This window comes from Botrytis cinerea, chromosome 3 (assembly GCF_000143535.2).
Source record: "Botrytis cinerea B05.10 chromosome 3, complete sequence".
NCBI lineage: Eukaryota > Fungi > Ascomycota > Leotiomycetes > Helotiales > Sclerotiniaceae > Botrytis > Botrytis cinerea.
Window position 1 is genome coordinate 2964610 of NC_037312.1, and position 24125 is coordinate 2988734.

Sequence of the window (24125 nt, forward strand, 5' to 3'; positions counted from 1 at the left end):
TCTAGATAATTACTAATATTCATCTACACTGCTAAAAAGCACTGCAATGCAATGAACGCAAAGCAAGAATACTCTAATCTAATAAATACTCTCAAGATACAAATTTTCCCCTTCCCAAACTCCATTTTAAAACGCCTATACTATAACATACGACTCCCTTCCAGCCTCCACCCATCAGATCACAACCCAGCCACAATCCAGCCACGACCCAACCAACCACACATCTACCACATATTTCTCTTCTTACTAAACATTTCTCCCTTCTCCTTCCTCCTCTCCTTCTTCCTCTCCGTCTTCTTCCTCTTCTCCTCGCCAAATTTCTCCGGCATACTAACCGCTTCAATCTTCCTCTTTCCACTTCTCTGTGCTCTCCTCTCCTTAACCCCCTCTCTAACCTTCAACAACGCATCTGTATATTCTTGCGTTCCGACCTTCCTCTTCAACGTCTCCAACAACTCTTCACTCGACGATTTGAGCACTTCGTAATTATTGCGGAAGAGTTCATCCGTGGAGTACGGCATGTGGATGGAAGGATCCGTGAGATTATGCAATGGGAGAATGATAGTTCTCAGCGATGGAACTAGCGATTCCGGCTCGAGTTTACTGCAAAGGATTTCGAGGAGTTGAAGAGCGGAAGTTTTCGGAATCAAATTGTCTGCTGTAGCTGGATGAGTTTCTTTTCTCAATACGAAGGATACCCGACCGAAAAGATATTGTAGGACGCTGTTTGAAACGTTGGATTCTCCTGATTGTTCGACTTCAGCTTCGGCTTCTAGATCTTCTTCTTCGACCTCTGCCTTGGGTTTCTGTTTGAGATTATTGGAAGCAGCGCAGCGACCGAGGAAAATGAGATTCTTGACAACTTCATCAGCCAGTACTTGCGTGAGAATTGGCCCTCTAAACATTCTAACGATGCGATGTATAGAATCAGAAATATCATCTCCATTGAGTTCGAGACCACCTGAACCCTTAAGTGGTAAGCCTTCAAGACCAGTTTCGGCATTTGTTCTTGCAAAGTCTGCAAAGTATATGCTACTGAGTCTTGTTGCACCTACTTTTACCCATGTATGAGGATATGATAGACATGCTCGTACCGCAGACCATAAAGGCGCTGTCTTTGAAGAGAAAAGTTTCTCTGGGAATTTCTGACACATGGTTCCAGTAAGTTCGAGGGATGTGTAGATCAATTGCCAATAATCATCTTCATCATCGTCTGGAGTTTCCAGAATCTTCGAAACAGTACTGAGTACGAAATTGATATTCGATTCTTCCGTGTCGGATCGAGATTCGAAGTACAAGGCATAAGTTTGTAGTGCTACCCGGACAGCTGAAGTCTTGTTTTGCTTCACGAGTGATTGTAGAATGGTGAGGAAATCCGTCATGCGACTTTCGTCGGCTCTCTTGAATGATTCTTTGAGGACCTCTCCGGCCACCATACGACACTTCTCACTTTCATCATTGGCAATGACCGAAATCAAAGGTACAAAACTAGATGCCGCAACCTCTTGAACAATATCATCCGAGGTTTTTGACAATAGGAGAAGAATGACTTCAAGTATAGACATTCTTCCACCCTCTCTGTCGTACTTTAGATTCGAAACAATAAATTCTAATTGCTTGTTCCATCGGCTCTTCTTTTGTGGGAATTCTCTGAGGAATTGGACGAATGCACCACGCGCCAAATCTCTAGTATCTTTGTCGTCATTGGTAACCATGACCGTGCTGACATAGTCAAGAGTGTCATATACTACAGCAGTTTCAATCTTTGAGTCTAGCACAGATCTCAAGAACTTGAACGTGATGTGTCGTCGCTCTGGTTCCGTGATATCATCCTTCATTTTCTTTAGGATATCATCAATCGATCTACTTTTGATTGGAACATCTTTACGATCTCTAAGAACGACTGAGAGTAGGTTCAAGGATGCTTGAGCAATATCCGAAGTTGTTGAAGAAGATGAGGCTACACATTTGATTGCTTCGTCTACCGCGACCCGGTAAAGATTTGTCCCTTCACCATCGATTTTGAGTGGAACCTTGACAATGGTACTAAGTAATTTGAAGGCGGCAACCTTTACCTCCTCCTCTCCCTCAGCAACTGCATCGCCAATCATTGGAATGAAACCTGCAAGGTTACTAGGTGTTCGAATTGTATCGTACTTCTTGACGACAGATCTCATAACGTCAAAGGCAAATTTGATAAGCTTGAAGGTATAGATAGTTGTAGCGCCGCGCTCACCGCCACGTTTTGCACCCTTTTGTAGTAAGTAGCGTTTGAATCGATAATCATCTCTACTCGCCCTTTCTTGAGGCTTTCGGCTGTTGTAAACATCTTGAATAACTTCATAGCAGAAGACCAAACTATCACGACTTCCGGCGGCTGTATTTTTGAGGATTCCAGAACTGATTCTGTTCAAAAGTTCATCAATTTTGCGAACCATCCGGATATTTAGCTTCTCCTTTAATAGTACTCGAATTGGATGAATTAAGTCTGTCAAACGGCTCAGGGTAGCTGTCTTGGCTATCAATTCCATAGAATCATGACTCTTGCTGCTCTTGACTTCTTTCATTTTGCTGATGTATCCTTCCTCGTCTTTTTCTTGTCCCGTAGCACCGAAAATATCGTCCATGATGATTGCAATGATTGAAGGCAAGCAATAATCAAGGTCACCTGGTGCATATTCTGGCGTCGTAGCTACCAACATGGAATGCATAGTGTATGACAGTACATGAAGCTGTGAGCCTCTAGCTAACGCACTTCGAAGTTCTCTCAACACAAAGCCGAAGCAAGATGGACCAAGCAAAACGCAAATTTTTACCAAAGTATCTCTGGTTAGATCTCGAGATTCTTGTGCTTTACTGCGGAGAATATGACAAATATCAGTCAAGACAGCTGGGAGTCGTTCTGTCATTTTCTCTTCTGGCAAAAGTTTAAGGAGCCTAACAATGATGACCGCAACAGGAACACGCAAACTGACTGTCGATTCATCCTTGTCATGGAGATAATCAGTCAATGGTGGTAAAATATTGGTGATGAGATCATCAGAAAACTTGGGCTCTTTAGGCATGGTAGTGGCCAATTTGCTTGATATCTTAGGGATATCAGTCTCCATATCAGTATCGATGGGTGGTTGAGCGGCAAGTGCCAAAGCATCAATAACTTTTCCAAGAAGACGGATGATCTGTTTCTCGAGATCAGGCTTGGCTTGAACATATCCAATAAACCTTTTCAAAAGAGCACGATATTGTGGCCACTCTAACGAACCAGCAAGAATTCCAACGGTCGTCGTAGCTTCAGCAGCAAGATTATGTGCGTCATTGCCTTCGGCTCTATCGAAGATGAAATGTTCGATAAGAGGAATGAAAAAGTGGCTGACGTTCTTGCTACTTAATTCTCCTTTCTCTGCGGCAGAAGAAAGCAATCCTAAAGCACTAGATTGTCTACCTTTACCAGCTGCAATAATGTTGTTGAAAAATGAGGATTCTGTCTCGTCTTCACCGGCCAGAAGATTGTGCATGTCGCTAACTTGAGACCAATCTGAGAAATTACGGACCAAGTGAGCCATGACATTCATGTATTCACGACGAACCATTTCCGAAGGCTCACGAACACCAGCGAACAAAGCTGGAATTAAGATTGTGGAAAGCATGTTTTGGAAAGCTGGAAACTCTGGAGTTTGCTTGGAATCTCTAGCCGTTTCAATGAATCGACGTATTCCATCCGAAGAGTTTGATGACAATACTCCGTGTTCTTCATCATGCTTGATATAAAAGAGCATGTTGAAAAGTAGTGGTGACCACTGATGAGAATTAAAATCAACATCTCTTTTGGTGTTGATGGTGTGGAAAGCCTTCACTCGGCGGTCGTAATCTGGTTCATCGAGCCGTCCTTGGGCAAAAGAATTAAGATCTGAACACAAGGCAGCTACTTCCTTCAAGACAGGATCTTTGTCTGAGTACACCAAAAGCACTCGTGATAATACCTCCCTACTAACCTTGTCTTTGAAGAAACCAAACAAGGATGTGATGGTATGATACACTCGATCCCTGAGGTCAACATCGTTTTGGAGATCGTAGAGAGGGACAAAATGCTCCAGAACCAAAAGCAAGCCGGCTTTAGTTTTAGGTGTAACTCTACGCGAGGGTTGATCGAGTAAGAATACAGAAACATCCACCAAATTGCGACCTTGTGTAGAAGTCGATACGAAAGGCGCCAACTCGGACACAGTTTCGACACAACCTTCCAATAGATTTTTGCTCATGTCATTCTGGTCTCGTAAGATCGTTCCAATCTGAATCAAACATTGATCCATGTTAGGATTTAGAAGCTCTTGCTTCACTAAGCTACCCTCTGCTCCTTCCTCTTGTGCACACTTGATGACACCCCTGATTATGGAAAGAGCGAAAAGTTTAACTTCATCCTTCGATTTCGGGGGTGCCAAACACTCTGCTACCTTTGGTATTATTTTGTCGTGGCTACCAAGAAGTAAAACTGTCTTCATCGAAGATGACCAGACAGAAAACAGTCTAAGAAGACCGGAAATGCCCTGAGCTGTTTCGATTGGTAAGTTATCGAGTCTTGGTAGGACAATTTCAGTCACAATTAGATCCATATATGGAGACCAATCGAAATCTGTCGAGTTGTTGAACAAGAGCACGAGACACTTCAATCCAGTCTGTCGAACAACTTTGAAAAGAGAAATTTTGCTGGAAACTTCCTCGTCTTCAGTTTCTTCGACGTGCTCTCCCTGTAGTTGTCGTGTGGCGATTACTGTACAATACAAGACAGCTTCCAGTAATTTTCGAGTGAGGGGTACAACCTTGGTGGCTAGTTCCTTCAATACCGCTTCCATCATGTTTGTGAAACCAACTTGCTTTCTGGCGCCCAGTAATTCCTTTTCAAAGATTGACATTTGGACCGCTCCATCCTTTACTAAATTCAAATCTTTGAGATCACCAAGCGCAATATCCAAGAAGCCTCCGACATCTTGAACGCTCAAATTTCTCAAAACCGTCAGTCTTCTTGCCTCCATGCCTTGTTTGCCACTTGCAGCGCCTTTTCGAGAGATTGTACGTCCATAGAGTAATCTGAGGAGAACCGGCATAAGTGCTTCGCGATGCTCAGGTTGAACCAGAGTTTGCCCTTGAAGGAGAATTGTGATTTCGTCTTTAAAACGAGCTTCGTCCAGCAGATTCAAGAGGTTCTCAGAATAAGGTTTGATGCTCTTGTTCCTCCATGTTAATACGGCTTTCAAGGCAGCTTTCTGGGTTTCAATGTCACCATTCGCCAATAATCGTAAAAGTGCTTCGTAAACCTCATCTGTCTTGAAAATAGACTTCGGATTGCCAAAAAGGCCCAAAACATCCAAAAGAGCCTTCTGATCTTTTCTTGTCCAGTCGCTCACAACAGCCTCATCTTCATCACTGGTCTGATCAATCTCCTCCGAGGATTTGCTGGCCCAAGAGAGGAACATTGGAATGAGCTGTCGAGATCGCCTTTCACCAATCATAGGAATGGCAGCCAAGACACGAAGAGCCTGAGATCTAGCAGTGTTCGGTTGAGCATCCACTAGTTGTTGAGCGACCTCAAACTTTTGAAGCATAGTATCACGTGCATTGAGAACTTCCGACTCAGTCTCTTTTGCAAGTTTGTCTAAGTTGTTCAGATTAGAGCACTCGAAGTCGGTTAATCCATTATTTAGGTCCTTTTGAATGGGTGCGGGTGGCCCGCTCCATCTTACTGATGGTGTCTCTAACCATTTGAACGTCAAGACTGCAACTGCTTCCTCACCAACTTTCGATTCTGAGATCTGTTTGAGTGCGGCACTAGCATCATCCCAGATTTGCGCCATCTTCACAGTAAGCATACCAAAACAGAATGATGGTATAGCATACTTCATCCAAGGTATCGCCATCTGTGAAGTGTAAATTGAAGCAAGCTTGCGGATATGCATAGAAGCGGAACGAGCAGATTGCAAATCCATGGGAGTCTGCTCAATCATGATCATGAGTGTAATTGCTTCCGAAGATGTCCCATGATCAGTGTCATGAATATGCTCCAGTAATCGGAGAGAAAGAAGGCGTAATTCGCTAGATTCGGATGCAAGGTTCTCTACCAAAGATCGTACCAAGAGATCGAATTCGGCTTCAGAGTCACTCGTATCCTCTTCATCGTCCGATTTATTGCCGTCTGGTTTAGGAGACAATTTGAGACTGGCCTTGTAACCTAGTAAAGCTTGCAGGAAATTTGGCAATCGGGCATATCGAGGGGCAGCTGCACGTAATAATGGTTCCAAAGCCCTGTCAGCCTCACCAGCTCCTTTAGTCATGCGAGAGAAAGCACTGAACCCTCGGCCAACAATGAAATGAGCTTCCTCTGGCGCAAGTGAAGAAGATGGTCTAAGTGCGAGTTTAAGTTTGCGGAGTAAGATTTCTGAAATTCTTGCGTTCGTTGAAGGATGTACAGCAGTGCACTCCAAGATTTCTAATAGAGCATTATACTTCGGTAAGCATCGATCATGCCATGTTTTTGGACTGCGGTTATATGTAGCTGGCGATACTTGTTCTGGGAAAGGTTGTAGTTCTAATCGTTCGAATTTACTGACAATCTGGTCCTGCCAAGACTGGGGTAACGAAAATGCATCCTTTCCATATTGACTTGGAAGTACCCCTGAGGCTACCATCTTTGGTAATAATACACACAAGGTATCTCCATTTTCCGCGTCAGACCAGTGCGTAACTATGAATCTAGGATCAAATTAGTTTGTGGTAGGAGATAAATGAGTAAATGAACTCACCTTTTGAAGTAAGGTAACGCAATAGTTTGGAAGCGTTCAGGCTCTCCTTGTGACAAATATGAGCAAAATGTTAGAAACCATTTCGCCAAAGGATCCTTGGTCAGGGCATCCATGAAAGGGGCAATGAAAGGAATTGTGGAATCCATTGGAGAATATGTTAAAGCAATAGCTATACTCTCGATGAGGTATTTCCACAAGTCCAAATGCTTGTCGTCAGCTGCCACCAGAGATGCGTTCTTGGAGACTGTCTTTAAAATATTAGATAACGCCTGTAGCAAGGCTGGCCAATTCTGAACTCTCGAAGCTCGTCGAACACCAGCTACAATACCTATTGTCCGCGCTGAAAGTAAAAGTTTGTTGAAATCATACATTGTCTTTGACTGTGTGAAGGAATCGGTAATAGTATTTGCCTCTTCCAGTAATAACCCAAGGATCTCTTTGATTGTCTCCGGGGTCGTATGATGAACTATACTGGTCAATACACCACATATAACGTCAATCCATGGCTTTGCCTCCTTCTCTCCAAAGTCACTCTCTTCAATGGCGAGGAAAAGAGATTTGAATATCGTTGGACCCGACGTATGTACGGTTAGCCCATTGCCCTTCATAGCCTCCGCAAACATGGTCATTATTCCATGATAGTATAGGCCGAATTGTTTGGTATCCGCGATACTCAAGAGATCCGATTTTGCATGGTTTACGATTAATGGAAGAGCTTTTGCTCGATGGGCAGGTGCGCCAGCTTTTTTGATGAGAAAGCTCAAAGCCTCCGCAGCGAACCGGGCAATATGTGGAGGTTGAGCACTTTTTCCGAGTAATGGTGCCATTAAATCATATGTAGGTCGTAGATCTGGTACAATAAGTTTTGACAAATATTTGAACAAAAATGTTAAGCAGGTGAAGCACCATTCGATAACCGCGACATCTTTTCCAGTGCCTGCTATCGTCGATGTAACTAATTCCAAAGCTTTCGCATAATGTTTTTCGAATCGAGGACCCAAGTCATGGGCAAAGTCTGTAATTAACTCTAGCAATGGTTCCAAGGATTCCCTTTGGTTTCCCTCCATATAAGTGACGAAGAGACCCATAATCTTGTCCTGGAAATGTAGAATCTGCGGTAAACTGTCGCATAGTGGAAGAACTTCCTCTGTAAAGGATTGGAACCCCGACGATAGGTTGAGTTCGGTCCATTTCTCTAGACTGGCTTTGAAATATGAGGTTGTTGCAGAAGTATCTTCGGCGTCGAGGTCATGACGACGAACTCTTCGCAGTGGATCGAGGGAGTTTAATTTCGAGATTTTCGTCGTGAAAGATTCCCATCGATGGTTCTTTTGATGGGCAGTACCCTTCTTGCCCTTACGGGTCTTGATTATTCTTCCGGAGGTTGTGGCAGGCATCGTGAAGTAATGTCGTCCCCAATCAACGAAAATCCACCATCGCAGAGAGAATGGAAATTTTTATTTTTTGATAAGAAGAATTGGAGGGTTGCTTATATAAGCAATCACCAGCGAGGTAGGTATCGATGGAAAAGCTCACTGGTCATGACACACCATGCAATTGCATCCAAAGTATCGTTTAAGACTATTGGGTCATCTTACTGCTTGTTTCCTTCTCTCTCTCCTTTCTCATCTCTATACTCATTTTTCCTCATTCATTCTTCACTTCCCTCTCCATTTCACTTCTTTTTGCATCGTTTTCTGCCTTTTTTGACCGCCCAGATGATAGTCTCCACTTTGCCGTCCTTGCATTAGCGCGACGCTAAGATATGAGCTTTTGAGCTTTCTTATCGACAAGTCAAATCGCGTCGCAAAAGATCTTTTGAAGTAAATATTGCCCTTACCATACTGCACGATTCTATATTGTTTTTGACCTCCACGACAACCTGCGGCTCTCCCACAATCTGCCGGCTTCAAAGATCAATATGGCATCTAAGATGTAAGTTTTCTCTGTTAGAAGATCAATAACAATAAGTGTTGGCGGTATTTCTGCGCTTTCTGAGCTTGTTCTTCCAATCACCGTCGCATCCTAACTCGCCTCACCTTTTGCGAATGCAGCTAACTGATTCATAGAATTGTTCTTGGCGATGTGAACGGCCATATACGCAATGTCTTTACTAAACTAACGTCGCTGCAACTCAAGAACAACTTTGCCCTTGCGATCGTGGCTGGAAACCTTTTCGCGGAAGCTGAAGACACAGAAGCAGAAGATACTGTCACAGACCTCATTACGGGAAAGATACCCATACCATTACCGACATACTTTACTGTCGGATCATCACCTTTACCCAAAAGAATCATAGAAAAGATCGAGAAAGATGAGGAGGTGGGTTCATTCACCCTTTGAACGCGGGGAATCCCAATACTCATTTGCTCTTAGATATGTCCAAACCTACACTATCTCGCGAAGAGGAGTACTACGAAAACTTCGGAAGGTATTAAAATAGTTGCGCTCGGTGGTCAACTCGACGAGAATATAATCGGAGGTTTATCACAGGAATCGTATCTACCTTTTCACACTGTTGGAGATGCGAAAGCTCTTCATGGAGCGCACACGGCGGATATTCTTTTGACAACGTCATGGCCAAAATCAATTCGAACCGGTTCCAAAATACCAACTCCTGATGATGCGAAAGATCCTATTGCGGGAGATCATATCGCAGATCTTTGCGCAGCTTTGAAACCTCGTTATCACTTTTCTGTGTCTCCGGATTACTTCTATGAGCGAGAACCTTTCTTTCACACCCCAACTTCAGACGAACCTGACGTTCGACCCCTTACTCGATTTATTTCTTTGGCTCCTCATGGCAATCCCAGGAAACAGAAAGCCTTATATGCATTCACTTTACAAGCAACAGTCGATCCAACTGCCCCATTGCCAACTGGCACCACAGCATCGCCATTTGTAGCTCGACCCAATGAGAGGAAACGAACGGCTCTTGAACCGGAACCATATTCTAGATATGGCGGTGGCAATGATCATAAACGCGGTCGTGGGCGTAGAGGTCAAAGACAACCACCTCCTGGGCCCGGTGAATGTTTTTTCTGTCTTTCAAATCCAAATCTGGCTACTCATCTTATTGCCTCGATTGGTGATGATGCATATTTGACAATTGCGAAAGGACCTTTGACTACAGCTACTACAAATGCTTCCTTGGGTATTAACTTTCCTGCACATGCTTTGATAATTCCACTCTCTCACTCACCTACTTTGGCCCTGATCCCGGAGGAAGAGTCCAAAAACAACACCTACATTGAAATGAATAAATACAAAGAGGCGCTGCAGAAAATGATTGCACAACGCAGCGAAAATAAGTTGGGCGCTGTTACTTATGAGATCAGTAAAGGCAATGGTGTTCATACACATTGGCAACTCATTCCTATGCCTATTGAAACTATTCAAAAGGGTCTTGTTGAAGCCGCCTTCCGAGTTGAAGCCGAAAATCTTCAATACCCAGCCTTCGAGGTAAGAGATCCAGAAATCGGTCAAAATGATGGCGATTTCTTCCGCGTGTGGATCTGGACACCTCCTACCGAACAAGCTTCAGAGGGAACTACCAAATGCATTACAATGCCATTTGACTGGAATGTTCGCTTCAATCTTCAATTTGGTAGAACGGTTTTAGCTAAACTTCTAAGTTTGGAAAAGAGAATCCAGTGGAGAGATTGTGCTCAAACAGAGGCCGAGGAGAAACAAGACGCTGAGTCTTTTAAGTCTGCTTTCAAGGAATTTGATTTCACGGATTGATCCGCATTTACATTTCATATCCAAGCGATTGGGCGCATACATGCATAGTTTGGGAGTTATTGCATATTTTTATTCATCATTACGAATATTTTTTCTGCTTATTATTGAATGGACGGTGGGAAAATCATTAAGCCAGCATACATACTATTTCTTTTTTTATTTATGGAGGACAGATAAGAACACCGATGCATGGTTGGTACGCATGATGGCGTTGAGGGGAATCATCTTTTCATTTTCAAACTTTGAAATTTTCATCTAGGTTATGGGGGTATCGATCGATACTTCATGGATATCACGCATAGTCAATAGTCGATCAAATAAAAGCCTGTTTTTCTTTTTGCAAAGATTGCAGGAGTCGGCTCTTCAACCACATCGTCTTGATCGTCAATATTCAATTTGAATTTGAATTTGAATATCTTCATTAACCCTCTGTCCTTCTTCTTCTTCTTCTTCTACCACCATTCTTTTCCATCGCGTATTATTCAGTCCTTTGAATCACTCAATATATCTAGTCCGTGATACAATCATTCACAGCAACTTGAATTCGAATGTGAAGTTCATCTCTTTATGTGATTATAGCATCATATATATATATCGTGTGACTCTTTTATCTTCTATCCTGATTCCCTGTATCTGTTCTCTTCTTCTTCTTCTTCTTCCCCAGTCCCTCTCCTCCCGTAGATTATCTGTTACATATGTCTCAACTGGTGGATGAATAGGCACTTAAGATATAAAGATACAAAGCACTCAGAATTCACAAATTCAGACTTCACATTCATTCCGCAGTACGAGTAACTAACTAACTAGCCATGAGTTTTAAATTCCAGATAAAGAATCAGGAAAGAAAAAAAGAGCGTAATTATTGAATACTCGAGTTAAAGATAGGTTTTTGGAAAAACTGTTAAGCAAGATAGATGGACAGACAGATAGACAGACAGACAGAATGGCTCTACTATCTATCTATCTATCCATTTCATTCCACTGTAAAAAAATTCTATTTACTTGAATTTCCTTGAACTTAAATTTCTTCTTTCCTTCTCTCCACATCCTGACTACCGTCTTCCTCGCTTTCGCAAATACGAGGTTCGAAATTCAAAATTCGAAATGACGAGGGAGGGTAGGTAGATAGGAGGTGATGTTTCCGAATACCGTATCGCTTGTTTCTTTTTTCCTGTCGAATTGATGATAGCCAATTATGCACAGGGTGGTGATGGATGATGTCCTGCATTTATATCCTCCACCACCTTCCGATTTGTTAATCAACCCCGCTCCCCCCCTCCTGATTAAACACAAATCCCAGATCTTCTAATCTCCGTCTTCTCTTCAACTATCAAGCTCCTTGTCCCTCATTGGAATCTCATATGATTCCACTTTCTCATGCTCCTCCTCATCCTCACCCTCTTTCTCCTCCTCATCCCTCCCCACAAAATGCAACCACCGACACCCCTCCGCAACCCCCAACCTCCTCATTTCCCACTTCTCCTCCCCCTCACAAATCCATTCCTTCGCCATCTCTCCCTTAGTCACCCACTCATTTTCTTCTTCTTCTCCTCGCTCCAAATCGATATTCCACCAGTATTTTGATTGTCTCTTCTTATCTCCAACTGCAGCTCCATTCCCACGCCCCAAACCCAGCTCTGCGCGCGCCAGATCCAACGCCTCGAAATGAGACATGCGTTTCTTGAGATTGCGGGCCCAGAAATGAAAAATGCGGGTTCGGAGATAGAGGAAGAGAAAGCGGGGGATATAGAGGAGGGAGATGAAGAAGAGGGTTAGGAGGAGGGTGGTTATGGGGAAGGAGAAGATGGGGTAGGAGGCGAAGGATGTGGTGTTCATGGTCTTGAGGGCGGTGGGTGGAGGGTTTGTTTTGAAGGGCTTGCGTTTCGAGATGTCTTGATGGTGAGATGATGGTGAGAAGATTGTGGGATTGTTCGAGTAGTGAGATGGGTAATAGGATTTTGAATGTTTTAGTGCTAGCCGGCGCTCAAAATGCATAAAGAGTAGTGAGATATTGTAGACAGGGTAGTTCAAAAGATGCAAGTTGATATGACGATATAATAGTTAAATAATGAAGCCGATCGTGATATAATGCATACTGGAACCATACGGCGAATAGGTTTCTGATCAGTCTGCATGTTGTGGAAATTGGTGACAATGTATTCACTTGCTAAACAGCCGTATGGATTCATCTCATATATGACTGTGGTAGTCATTTGCCATACTATGTATATGCCCAGAGAATTATGTATTCACGGGAATGGGATTCATTCATTACCTAGCATAAAGTAGACAGAACTCTAGGTTCTTTGCCGTGGCAGTACCTAGGTGAGCAATAATTGAGGAGAAGAGCTTTGTGAAGTGATTATTATAACTCGCCAATCTCAAGAATATCAAGTGGGGAACTCTTGGGAAACTCAGAGGTGCAACAAAACTTTAAAAGAGATCTTCTAAAATCGTCTATTTAATTCTCGGGGAACGCAGATATGCAACAAACCCCCAGTAGAATTTACCCAAGTCCATCATCGATTTAACTCTCGGGCAAGTCAGAGGTGCAACAGTACTTATAGGAGAACCCATTTAATTGATTCTGTAGAAACTCAGATATGCAACAAAATTTTAATAACACCCATATAATTTGTAGAATGAAATGAAACGATCGTACTTTGAAGGGATCCTCAGGGTAGGAAGTTTCGGTTGGAATGAGCATTCACTCATTTTTTTTGAAACCCAAACACCACCATTCACCAGTCTGACTTGGATATGGACTGTAATTTATCTGTGCTATAGGAAGGGAATGCTGCATTCAAACATTTGTGGCTGTTCATATGGGCACTCACTCGCGTTGTGTAGGAGTAAAAGTAGCTATCTTTATTTACACTATGGCCACTTTCTCAAACCTCCAAAATTTGCGAGTTTAGCAGAATCAAGGCAGTATCAAAAAGTATGATGAGAAGACATCCATTTGATGCACTGTAGTGATTGCGAGGGTAATCTGAAATGCTTTAAATGCCAAGAGTGCGAGAGAAAAGGGGAGGAAGATATTGTCAACGAGGGTGAATGAAAAGCATGAAACTTGCGGTTGACGAAGCGAGGGAGAAGAAGGTCTAAAATGGTCGAAGTCAAGTATCTTTGGCCATTCAAAAACTGCGTGCTCGATAATACCTTGCCAGCGAGATCTGATATTCTTACAATCGTAATCTCTTGCATTCTGTGTATGAATGAATACGTATATTATGGGAATGAAAGCGTGAATATTCAGTCAAGTTCTCTATCAGCCCATTATTCTTCTCAAAAGTGTCGCTGCAACTTTGCTGCAACAGCCTCTTGACGATGCAATTCATGATAGACAGCACAATCCATTCCTTCCTATTAGATATATTCGAAGCCAGTTTGATGATTTATCCATAAATGAGTGGGGCAAAAGAGCAAGAAATCTTCCATCTCTTTAAAAAAAAAAATATGGCGGGGTAAAATTTGGATTAAAAAAAAGCAAAAAAGCAAAACGAATGTCCTTGGAGAGACTCGAACTCTCGACCTTTGGATGGCTAAAGTGATTGTTATCAATCACCTCATATAGGAATATGAGACCAACGCTCTAACCAACTGAGCCACAAAGACTTATTATCGATTTTAGATGCGGAAGACTGCTCAATCTGGCTTTATATTCTTAGAAAAGTGGGGTGTCAAGATTTCTCTTTTTTGCTCTTGTTTGTGTGGCTAGCTGCACATTGCATGAATCGGGTTGCATCCCGGCGGGGGGTTGCTCCGTTTGTAAGAGATCTCACAATTGAAGCTGTTTGCACCCGGATGTATCTGCCAATCAAACTTGAGACGACTTTCTGGTTGTCCGAAAGGGTTCGAGTGTTGGCATTTGATTCTATTTAACAGATGCGGGAGTCTCGATGCGTGATGTGATGGCATGAACTCCAAAGCTGGAAACTGTTGTAAGGTAAAAGAGGTCGAGGGTCCATATTATGGCTTTGCTGCCCCACCCATCTCGAAGTAGATTCGAAATGAAGAACATCAACAGCATCTCAAGTGCATTCGTCGATATTAACAACAGCATTGTGGTTTGATCATTAAAAATCAGAGAACATATTACTACAAGACATGAATTTTCGTCGATATAACTTTTCTTCAAAAAGATGTGTAAAATTGCTTGGAAATTAATTGTTACATGCTGAGGGCATCTTTTACCCTTCATTTTAATTACTAAGCGAGCAATTCCATCCCTTCCATCTAAATACCAAAGTACTAACTATCATTATTCTGTTTTGATCTGCCACAAGCCTAATATTCGAAGTATCAATAGTCAGGTTCGTTGACAAGATTAAAACATGCATAAAGGTAATGTAGTTGGTAAAATCGAAGCCAACACTGATTGGCATGCTGCATTTTGTTTTTCTCACGTGTTTCAATCTTGACCAGTTATTTGGTTCCATGAACGGCTCAATACCGGCTCACATTCTGTCATCTTACTACCCGCCTCCAAACGCTCGCCGCTGCGCCGTTCGTTCGTTCTTGGCCTCAACAGTACGACGCATGACTTAGGGAAGTTTCCTTTTCTCGTGATGGTCATGGGAGAATACCCAAGATGAACTCAAATGAAATGACCAACCATATCTGCGGTATTTTACCCGATGCTAACCCTGCCTAACTATGCATACATTGGATGCACAAACACAAATGACCATCAAAATTGTATCACTACCCCGCCAAGTGAGGGGAAGTCGATTCACTACTCGAAACCATGATACCTTGCAATACCTAGGTAATGACAACTCGTCCCAAGTGTTCGTCGGTCACACTCTCGGACCGATTGTATATGCAAGTCGAGGGTTCTTGCTGGTGCAAATCCGGAGCAGCTCGTCCCTTGAACCATTCATAGGAACAGGAATAAAGTCATTCCTAGCCTCCGAAGCTAAACCCCCAGTAACCCCAGACTTTTGGGTCCCGCCATCGGGTATATACAAGGAAGTTTCGTTCTAATTTGAAAATCTGGGGAAGGGTTGTGTTAGTTCATAGTTTTCCAATTTGACACGGAAACATGCAGATGAAGCTATAGCTGGTCTAGATTACCCGAGCCATATGCACGATGCCGTGTGAAATTACCACGCTGCACGAAGGTCTAGTTACAATATGATATGCAGAGAAGATTTTAATTACCCTCACAATTCACTATGTCCATCGTAATTTCCCTCTCAGCTCAATATAAATCCCCACCTCTTTTCTCTTAAAGAGGAAGGAGAGACCCCATAATTTTATGTCTTCTATCTTTCATGTACAGTAAGCTCTCGAGCAATTACTATGAAGATGAAGCTCTTAGTATTAATTACCTCAGCTGCGCTCCTTGCGACCTCTACGTTTGCTCAAAATGATGGAGATTTCTCTCCCCCCAGTTATCCATCTCCGTGGATGAATGGTAACGGCGATTGGGCAGATGCCTACGCCAAAGCAAAGAAATTTGTTAGCCAGCTCACCCTCCTTGAGAAAGTTAATCTTACCACCGGTGTTGGCTGGGAAGGCGAATCTTGCGTAGGAAATACTGGCACAATCCCTCGACTAGATTTCCCAGGACTTTGCCTACAAGATTCTCCTCTCGGCATCCGATTCAGTGAGTTCCTTTGCAAAGCAAAGACTATTACAACAACTGACGCATGATTATTAGCTGATCAGAACTCCGCTTTTCCTGCTGGAATGAATGCTGCTGCAACATGGAGTTACGATTTGATTAATGCTCGAGGTGTTGCTATGGGCCAGGAACATCGGGGAAAGGGCATCGATGTTCAATTGGGTCCTGTAGCAGGTATAAAATCCGGCAACAATGCATTCGATTTTGTGTCTAATTAATTTCAATAGGCCCACTTGGAAGAGCACCAGCAGGTGGAAGAAACTGGGAAGGTTTCAGTCCAGACCCTGTTCTTACAGGAGTTAGCATGATGGCAACAATCGAAGGAATTCGTAAGACTACCTCGCCAATCTTCCGTCTTCCGAAATCCTCATATGAAGATAATCGCTAACAAATTAACTTTCACAGAGGATGCTGGAGTCGTCGCTTGCGCAAAACATTATATCATGAATGAGCAAGAGCATTTCAGAGAGCCTAGCAACGGAAATGCTGCAATATCTGCAAATGTGGACGATAAGACCATGCACGAACTTTACTTGTGGTAAGTGTCAAATATTCTATAGTAAATTATAGCTAACTATATTACAGGCCATTTGCAGATGCTGTTCGTGCAGGGGCTGGTGCCGTCATGTGTTCGTACAATCGAATCAATCAAAGTTATGGATCAGCAAATAGTTGGACCCTGAATTACTTGTTGAAAAATGAATTAGACTTCCAAGGTTTTGGTATGTAACTTGAACCACTAGTACGACTATAGGCTAACAAGACTTGCTAGTTGTGAGTGATTGGTGGGCACAGCATTCTGGAGTTTCTAGTGCATTGGCCGGACTCGAGTAAGTTCTCCCTGTCTTGACAGCAATAAGCTGAGCTAATGAACCTTAGTATGACAATGGCTGGAGATCAAAATCTTGCTTCAGGTAACACTTACTGGGGCACTAATCTGACCAACGCTGTATTGAATGGAACCATTCCTCAATGGCGTCTCGATGACATGGTTGTTCGAATCATGTCTGCCTACTACAAAGTCGGTAGAGACACAGCCAAAGTTCCAGTGAACTTCAATTCTTGGAATTCCAGTACCTATGGTTATCAACATCCCCAGGGTAGCGAAGACTTCACCCAAATTAACCAGCACGTTAATGTGCAAGGCAATCATGCCCCACTTATCCGCGAAATTGGTGGTAAGTCGACTGTTCTATTGAAGAACATCAAAGGCGCATTGCCATTGAGAAGTCCAAAGACTGTTGCTGTTATTGGGGAAGATGCCCATGATAATCCAGGTGGCCCAAATGCTTGCGGTGATCGGGGCTGTAACATAGGCACACTTGCAATGGTATGTTCTCCCTTTTGAAACCTGATCGATGAAATCCACTGACAGTTTTTTCTTTACTATAGGGCTGGGGTTCTGGTACTGCAAACTTTCCTTATCTGATCTCGCCAGTCACAGCTTTGAAAGCCAAGGCAGGCGAAGGATATGGCCATAGTTCCACCACAGTCAGAAACGTCAGCGACAATTACGATTTCGCCGCTATCACCGCCGCCGCAACAGGAGCTGATGTCGCCATAGTTTTCGCCAATGCAAATGGTGGAGAAGCTTTCATTACTGTAGACGGTAATCAAGGAGACAGAAACAATCTCACATTGTGGGGTAATGGAGATGCTGTTATTGATCTTGTTGCATCCATCAACAAAAATACGATTGTTGTCCTCCACACAATCGGACCTGTTATCATCGAGGCATACAAAAATCATCCCAATGTGACCGCCATTTTGTGGGCAGGTTTACCTGGTCAAGAATCCGGAAACTCAATTACAGACGTCTTATACGGTGAAGTAAACCCGCAAGCAAAATCTATCTTCACATGGGGAAAGACTCGCGAAGATTGGGGTGTAGATGTCGATTACACCATCTCTTCTCCAGATCCACAACAGAACTATAAGGAAGGTGTATTCATTGACTACCGTCACTTCGACGCCCAGAACATCGAGCCATCTTACGAATTCGGTTTCGGTCTTTCATACACCACATTCTCATACTCTGACTTGCGCATTCAAAGCAAACATGCTCGTCCCTACACACCCACCAAGGGACAAACATCTTCAGCTCCAACATTTGGTAAGATCAACTACAATGCATCGGCTGCACAATTTCCACCAGGGTTCCATAAGGTTCCTCTTTACGTGTACCCATACCTTGATGGTCCTTTGGTCGCAAATCAAAGTGATCAAGCCCCTCCACATTCAAAAGACAGCACGCCACAACCTCTTCTCGCTGCTGGTGGGGAGCCGGGTGGTAATCCAGGCTTGTACGATGTGCTTTACACTGTAACCGCTACCATCAAGAACACGGGCAAGATTGCCGGGACCGAAATTCCGCAGCTCGTAAGTTCCACATCCTCCATATCTTCATTTCTCCTCCCTTTCCATCCCTTCTCCTCCCACACACCCCGCTAACCCATTCTAGTACATATCTCTCGGCGGTCCCACGGACCCAAAAATCGTGCTCCGCGGCTTTGACGACATGGAGCTCGAACCCCGCGAATCCGACACTTTCCAATACGGCATCACTAGACGCGACATCAGTAACTGGGACCCGGTAACACAAAATTGGTTTATTAGCGCGTATCCCAAGACGGTGTATGTCGGTAGCTCGAGTAGAAACTTGGTGCTCAGTGGATCTTTGCAATAAAGTGGATTTGGTTACTCAGGGGGGTAGGGGGTTGAGTGGTGGGTGCATGAGGAAGATTGTTGGTATGCAGGACGATCAATACATTAATCATTTTATTTTATAATTGCAGTTTTTGGAGGTGGTGAGCGAGATGGTGAAAAGATTGTGTGCTTGAAATTGATCGACATGTTGTGAATTATATGCGGTAACAAGGGAGTCACTTCTACGTAGTGAGCAAGGCACTCCCCAGGGTCTTTGAGCATCGAGATTCGAGCTTCGAGTGAAACATGAGGGTTCTTTTGGAGTGCTGAAGAGCTTTGCATAAGTATCAGTAAGACGGACACATGGTGATTTAGCAGACCACGTGCACCATTTAGTTCTCTCCAGTCACTATTATCACAGAAGTTTCTCGGCGGAAGACACATTTATGGATATCTCCAACGCTGCCATTGTTTTCTATTCGCTAGCTGTAACAATTCTTATTGATGCTGGTGTCAAACATCAATCCTTCTGAAAATATCATCGTAAACTTGGTTCATAACTCGCTGAGCTATGTAGGTGTCTTGACAATCAAACATCCACTCTATTCTGCTTTCCCTTTGCTTCTAAGGTATCTCTCCCTTGTTCGGCTACTGCCGAGGTCTAGGTCTATACCTTTGTCGCAGAAGATGGCTTATATAAGGCATAAGTCTATAAGTAAACCAAGCCTGGAACAGAAAAAATAATATTCCTCGCGCTATCCTGTTGAAAAACCGAAAGCGCGCCCGGGCAGCCGCTTCACTGTCATAAACAACTTCATATTCACCGCCCACTTCCTTCATACTATGGGATTCTCCCCTTATTTCTTGACGGAATTTTTCATTCAAACTTGCGGTGCTGTTACTAAGGTTCGCCATAGCCTTCTGATATTGGGAGAGGAGAATTTCTGACATTCGTTGAGCCATCGATATCACAGCTGCTTTCATATACTGGCAGCAGGCGAGAGAAACTCCTGCCGCCGAGACGAAGCATTGGTAGACAATGCCGGGTGTCAACTGAGCATTCGCTGACACAGCTGGTATCTGTATAATTAACGCAAAAAATAATGCAAGAGCTGCATGAGTCCATTTGACACTAGCACGCAAATTTGCTACCATCTTTTTGCACTTGTCGATAAATCCCGTGGAGATGGTCATGATCCTCGTGTTCTCTCCCAACATGCGATTTTTCTCGTCTTTAGGAACCGTAAGTTTAACACCGATGATACTTTCGGCCGCTTCACGTGGAAGAAATTTGACTGTCAAACCCAAACTTGTAATAGAACCACGGTATAAGCAACAGAAGGCGATGAACAAGAATATCGAGAATGTTTCGAAGGCAAGATAAGCAAGTCTCCCGGGGCCGACGAGTTTATAGACTGTAATGTAGGGTTCCATGATGAATTTGTAGAGAGTTGAAAGGACAGATGTCATTAACCACATCAGATTGGATGGACTCGAAAGGAGGGATGATTGCATTAATACCAGGAAACCGAGTACCATCGAGAGGATGTATGAAAGATCAAATTGAAGTGGAGACATTGTGCCATCAGTACTGAGTAAGGAAACTGTTTCCCTAATTTCTTTATTGCTGAACTCTGAGGCATCACTATTGAATGATAATTAGCATGATGAATGTCTTGGCCATAGTTAATTATATCCTGGGCACAATAAAAACATACCAGACACCTTGTTCAACAAATTTCTCGAAGATATCCCAGAAGGGAGGTACGGGACACTCAGTTAGATTATCCATCGTGTAGCTTGGACTTGACGTTCGTGTAGATTAAGCTATGAAGAACTTCTCGAATAGAAATGAAGCAATTATGATTTGTTCTGCCAAAGTGATTGTGAATAGTAAAGATGAAAAGAATCAATGAATTGTTGTTCACAAGCGAAGGCAGAAGAGGATTGGGATTTAAATATGTTTTTGTTTTGTTTAGAAGGCAGCTCCTTCCTTTTAACACTATTTAGATAGATGTATATGAATATTCCTACTACTCAGTGCAAGTAAAGAGGAAAGAAAGAACAAAACTAAGGATCAGGAAGAGTGATCCATTCCTGCCTTCCGTAAACTGAGTGAGGACTGTCAGAAAAACTCGCCGACGGATATATGCCCACGCTACCAGACTTCCTTGTAATGACTGCACAAACTTTTAATGTCCCATATGCCTCCGCAAAACACCTTCCTCGTAAGAAATCTACCATTTCTGCAACATAGTATCCTTTCTATTTCCCAATTGATTCCGCAAATCAAATGCCACCACTTTTCAACAACCAACCCCTTTATCTCCAAAACTTCTCACATGCCCTAAAATCATTGTAAAATCCTAATTAACTGCAGAAAAAGTTTCCCTTAACCCTTCAACATATCCCGTCATTCTCACCCCACCCAATTAAGTCTGCGGAAGCTTCTCAGGTCGTACTTCCGTAAAGTCAAGGAGCTGCTATCTTGGAGCAGTTCTATTATTCTGCCATTGACTCCATTGACTATGTAGCATTCGTTGCCTGGTAAGTCTAGCAGGTACTGATCCAGTGCGCCGAGTTGCAGTACATCTCGAAAAATATGATCTAATACGCGAAGCCGGAGTACTTGGAGGGCATGGGCTTTGCTGCTGGGGTAGAGGTGAAGTGTACTGACGGACAGGGTGGCCGCCATTACTGTCATAATAATTGGAATATCCTTGTTCAACAGGATTCTGCACGTAATGGCGTCGCCCATCAGGGTCATAGTACACACCATCGTGACCAATATATCCAGTAGCTGGTTCCTCCCCCGTTTCTTCGTCAGTTGAATCTTCCGGTGTGGGCTCAAAAACAAGTGAAGGTGTTGGAGTATAGCGGATGATCTGCATTTTAGTTAGCAAGAACTCTTCACAATAGTCGAGTAATGATGAGCTTACCCGGGATATCGAACGAAGACGCTTTCTGCTGTGTTCTTCCTCACCTTCATCGTCTTCTTCGTAGGTGCCAAAGGTGCGCTTTCGGCCATAATCATCATCGGGCTCTTCATTTTCGTCGAAATCCTGGATTATGTGCTTTTTAGGACGGCGATTTGGTGAGACTTCTTCCAGCATATCACTAACTGTCTCGGCCCACTTCTTCATCGCAGCTTCGTATCTCCCCATTTTCATCATTCGATCTACTGTATCTTCCTGCTTTTTCTTAAAGTCGACATCTAACTTCTTTCTAGCCCAAGCTTTCTTGATTGGGTCGCTAGAATGTAAGGCGTACATTCGGCCTGGATCATCATCGTATTCAAGGAAATTGACGTAGCTGTTTTGGCGCGCTTGTGGATCTGGAACAATTGGGACTGCATCATTGAGAGGAGGGGTAGGTAAAGGATTGGCTAGTTGCTGAACTTCTTGTGTGTTGTCATCAACACGTTCCTGTCCTTGAGAACTGTTGGCTCCAGCAGCGATTGGCTCTTGTTCGCTATTAGGTGTCTTGAAGTTTGAAACAGTCTCATCGCTTTTCTCAGAATCAGTCGCGAGATTTGCAGGTTCCCGGTATTGAAAAGTCCACGATTTCTGTGTCTCAGGAGCTTTAATTTCCTCGAGAGCTTCTGTTTGACTACCTACGACTGTGAATGCGTCATCTTCTCCAGAATCTGCCTCGAGCTGAGGATTTCCTTGATTCTGAAAAGTGTACTGTTGCTGTACCTGAGCAATGTTTTCTCCCGCATTCAATGACTCTTGATTAGTTGGAACTCCAACGTTATCGAACTGTCCAAAATGTGAATCGGTGTGGGCAGCATTCTGGAAGCCGTGGTTCATTTGTTGCTGAGTCATCCCCATATATGCATCAGCTAACGCTTGGCCTTCTGCCATACTAGCTGTTTGTTGATAGACGTATGGAGTAGCTACGGTTACTTGCTGGGCCACGGTAAGTGCATACTCAAGTCCTCTGATTCGGTTGGCCTGCTCGCTGACGAGATCTTTTGTCTTGTCGTGGATGTACTCGAGCTGCTTTTGTTTGAGTAATGTCCAGCGAACATTTTCTTCGACGACCAGCTTATGAGGAACTGCAGCTAGCGATGTTTGTTTTGCATGCCATTTATCCATGATGGCAACCACTTGCTGCTTGATTTCTGTAAACTCAACAAGATACTCTCTGTCCATGAGTTCCTGAAGTCTCGTGATTTCATTCAGGCGTCTGACATACGGTGTTCTCTCTTTCTTGAGAGATTCAAGTGTACGTAGTCTTGAAGGATCATATGGACGATTGATGACTTTTTCATAGAGAGCCATGATGCGCTTGAACTTGCCGTCTTCCTTCTTCATTGAACTTTCATACTTTTCTTGCAAATTGATGAGAGATTCCTCAAGCAATAGGAGCTTTTCAAACTCAGGATCATCTACATCGAAGGGGGCAGGATCCTGGTAATTGAAATCCTGGATTTCATCTTGTAGAAAAAGTGCTGGAAGATCTGGATAGTGGCCTTTGTCTGGATTAGCAAGATAGGAATGAGTTTCCTATAAAAGAGTTAGCAAAAATGGTGCCTTATTGAAAGGTCATAGGAAGACCTACGATACATCTGATCTCTTCATCATCCTGATTCTCTAAGGCGTCTTCGAATAATTCCTCGGGGGCATCAAAGAATATATCTTCACAAGTCTGCGTGGCAGCGTCTCTTGGTTGAGAAGAAATAGACATTGCGATGATCGGTGTGTTTAATCGTGGACGGTGTAGTAAGTTTGATAAGTATCTTGTTAGATATTGTGAAGAAATGTTGTGTTGAGGTATTAGAATCGTAAGTTAGGTTTTCTCTGTTATCAAGTAGATTTGATGTCAAGAGATTTATTGTAAAGAATCAGAATCAAACTGGTGCGAAGGAACCCTTTTAAGCAAGATGGAAGATCATGTTTAGGTACGGTTTTATATAGTACAGCGACTCTGGCTGTTTGTGAGTGATTAGCGACAACGAAACTGCCGTGTTATTCAACACGGTCAATGTGAGAATCACTCTATTTGCTTGTCGAGCACATAGCGAGGTTCCGTACTGGTTGAGATTTATCATGGTGGCGGGTAGTCATATTATTCACCGTTCCCTCTTCTACATCAGTCAAACTTTCAAGACATGATTGTAGATGATGTTGATTATTGGAAGAGGTGTATGGTAGACTGGAAAAACTCAGCAACATGGAACGAATGATAGAAAAATGATATGGCGTGAGAGATCTGAGATATATATTAAAAGAAAGGCCGCGAGGGGCTGGACTTGTGAAAACCCTTGGACTGCCAAGTTGGTACTATTCGCGTCCGAATTATGA

At 43.2% G+C, this 24125-nt stretch overlaps 6 protein-coding genes across 6 annotated transcripts; 2 read left to right on the forward strand and 4 right to left on the reverse strand.

Annotated features, from left to right (window-relative positions):
• Window positions 1-2: 2 nt before the first annotated feature.
• Bcutp20 lies at window positions 3-8229 on the reverse strand. The gene is made up of 2 exons (XM_024692227.1): window positions 6795-8229; window positions 3-6744 (listed from the first exon to the last, which is right to left on the reverse strand). Exons 1-2 carry the CDS (start codon window positions 8189-8191, stop codon window positions 225-227), a joined length of 7917 nt encoding a protein of 2638 aa, XP_024548002.1. The 5' UTR covers window positions 8192-8229; the 3' UTR covers window positions 3-224.
• An 80-nt stretch (window positions 8230-8309) lies between these two features.
• Bcdrn1 lies at window positions 8310-11074 on the forward strand. Its single transcript, XM_001554831.2, has 3 exons — window positions 8310-8729; window positions 8864-9116; window positions 9171-11074. Exons 1-3 carry the CDS (start codon window positions 8716-8718, stop codon window positions 10536-10538), a joined length of 1635 nt encoding a protein of 544 aa, XP_001554881.1. The 5' UTR covers window positions 8310-8715; the 3' UTR covers window positions 10539-11074.
• Window positions 11075-11275: 201 nt separating this feature from the next.
• Window positions 11276-12702, reverse strand: BCIN_03g08700 (hypothetical protein). Its single transcript, XM_001554830.2, has one exon. The coding sequence runs from the start codon at window positions 12531-12533 to the stop codon at window positions 11862-11864; it is 672 nt and encodes a 223-aa protein (XP_001554880.1). The 5' UTR covers window positions 12534-12702; the 3' UTR covers window positions 11276-11861.
• Window positions 12703-15692: 2990 nt separating this feature from the next.
• Window positions 15693-18964, forward strand: BCIN_03g08710 (hypothetical protein). Its single transcript, XM_024692228.1, has 9 exons — window positions 15693-16152; window positions 16207-16344; window positions 16398-16499; window positions 16576-16708; window positions 16756-16892; window positions 16943-17000; window positions 17050-17500; window positions 17563-18549; window positions 18632-18964. Exons 1-9 carry the CDS (start codon window positions 15846-15848, stop codon window positions 18854-18856), a joined length of 2538 nt encoding a protein of 845 aa, XP_024548003.1. The 5' UTR covers window positions 15693-15845; the 3' UTR covers window positions 18857-18964.
• A 299-nt stretch (window positions 18965-19263) lies between these two features.
• BCIN_03g08720 (hypothetical protein) lies at window positions 19264-20727 on the reverse strand. Its single transcript, XM_024692229.1, has 2 exons — window positions 20535-20727; window positions 19264-20461 (listed from the first exon to the last, which is right to left on the reverse strand). The coding sequence occupies exons 1-2, from the start codon at window positions 20606-20608 to the stop codon at window positions 19465-19467; spliced, it is 1071 nt and encodes a 356-aa protein (XP_024548004.1). The 5' UTR covers window positions 20609-20727; the 3' UTR covers window positions 19264-19464.
• A 346-nt stretch (window positions 20728-21073) lies between these two features.
• On the reverse strand, window positions 21074-23693 carry BCIN_03g08730 (hypothetical protein). Its single transcript, XM_024692230.1, has 3 exons — window positions 23383-23693; window positions 21756-23327; window positions 21074-21701 (listed from the first exon to the last, which is right to left on the reverse strand). Exons 1-3 carry the CDS (start codon window positions 23506-23508, stop codon window positions 21300-21302), a joined length of 2100 nt encoding a protein of 699 aa, XP_024548005.1. The 5' UTR covers window positions 23509-23693; the 3' UTR covers window positions 21074-21299.
• Window positions 23694-24125: the final 432 nt, after the last annotated feature.

What these genes read in the sequence shown, in the direction of transcription:
- Bcutp20 (XM_024692227.1), bottom strand. Translation starts at nt 8,191, where the DNA reads ATGCCTGCCACAACCTCCGGAAGAATAATCAAGACCCGTAAGGGCAAG. An exon ending in GCGTTACCTTACTTCAAAAG is followed by an intron (nt 6,745 to 6,794) that starts GTGAGTTCATTT and finishes ATTTGATCCTAG; the next exon opens with ATTCATAGTTACGCACTGGT.
- Bcdrn1 (XM_001554831.2), top strand. An exon ending in AGATCGAGAAAGATGAGGAG is followed by an intron (nt 9,117 to 9,170) that starts GTGGGTTCATTC and finishes ATTTGCTCTTAG; the next exon opens with ATATGTCCAAACCTACACTA.
- BCIN_03g08700 (XM_001554830.2), bottom strand. Translation starts at nt 12,533, where the DNA reads ATGCATTTTGAGCGCCGGCTAGCACTAAAACATTCAAAATCCTATTAC.
- BCIN_03g08710 (XM_024692228.1), top strand. Translation starts at nt 15,846, where the DNA reads ATGAAGATGAAGCTCTTAGTATTAATTACCTCAGCTGCGCTCCTTGCG. An exon ending in ACATAGGCACACTTGCAATG is followed by an intron (nt 17,501 to 17,562) that starts GTATGTTCTCCC and finishes TCTTTACTATAG; the next exon opens with GGCTGGGGTTCTGGTACTGC. An exon ending in GGACCGAAATTCCGCAGCTC is followed by an intron (nt 18,550 to 18,631) that starts GTAAGTTCCACA and finishes AACCCATTCTAG; the next exon opens with TACATATCTCTCGGCGGTCC.
- BCIN_03g08720 (XM_024692229.1), bottom strand. Translation starts at nt 20,608, where the DNA reads ATGGATAATCTAACTGAGTGTCCCGTACCTCCCTTCTGGGATATCTTC. An exon ending in TTTGTTGAACAAGGTGTCTG is followed by an intron (nt 20,462 to 20,534) that starts GTATGTTTTTAT and finishes ATCATTCAATAG; the next exon opens with TGATGCCTCAGAGTTCAGCA.
- BCIN_03g08730 (XM_024692230.1), bottom strand. Translation starts at nt 23,508, where the DNA reads ATGTCTATTTCTTCTCAACCAAGAGACGCTGCCACGCAGACTTGTGAA. An exon ending in ATGAAGAGATCAGATGTATC is followed by an intron (nt 23,328 to 23,382) that starts GTAGGTCTTCCT and finishes ACTCTTTTATAG; the next exon opens with GAAACTCATTCCTATCTTGC. An exon ending in GTCTTCGTTCGATATCCCGG is followed by an intron (nt 21,702 to 21,755) that starts GTAAGCTCATCA and finishes ACTAAAATGCAG; the next exon opens with ATCATCCGCTATACTCCAAC.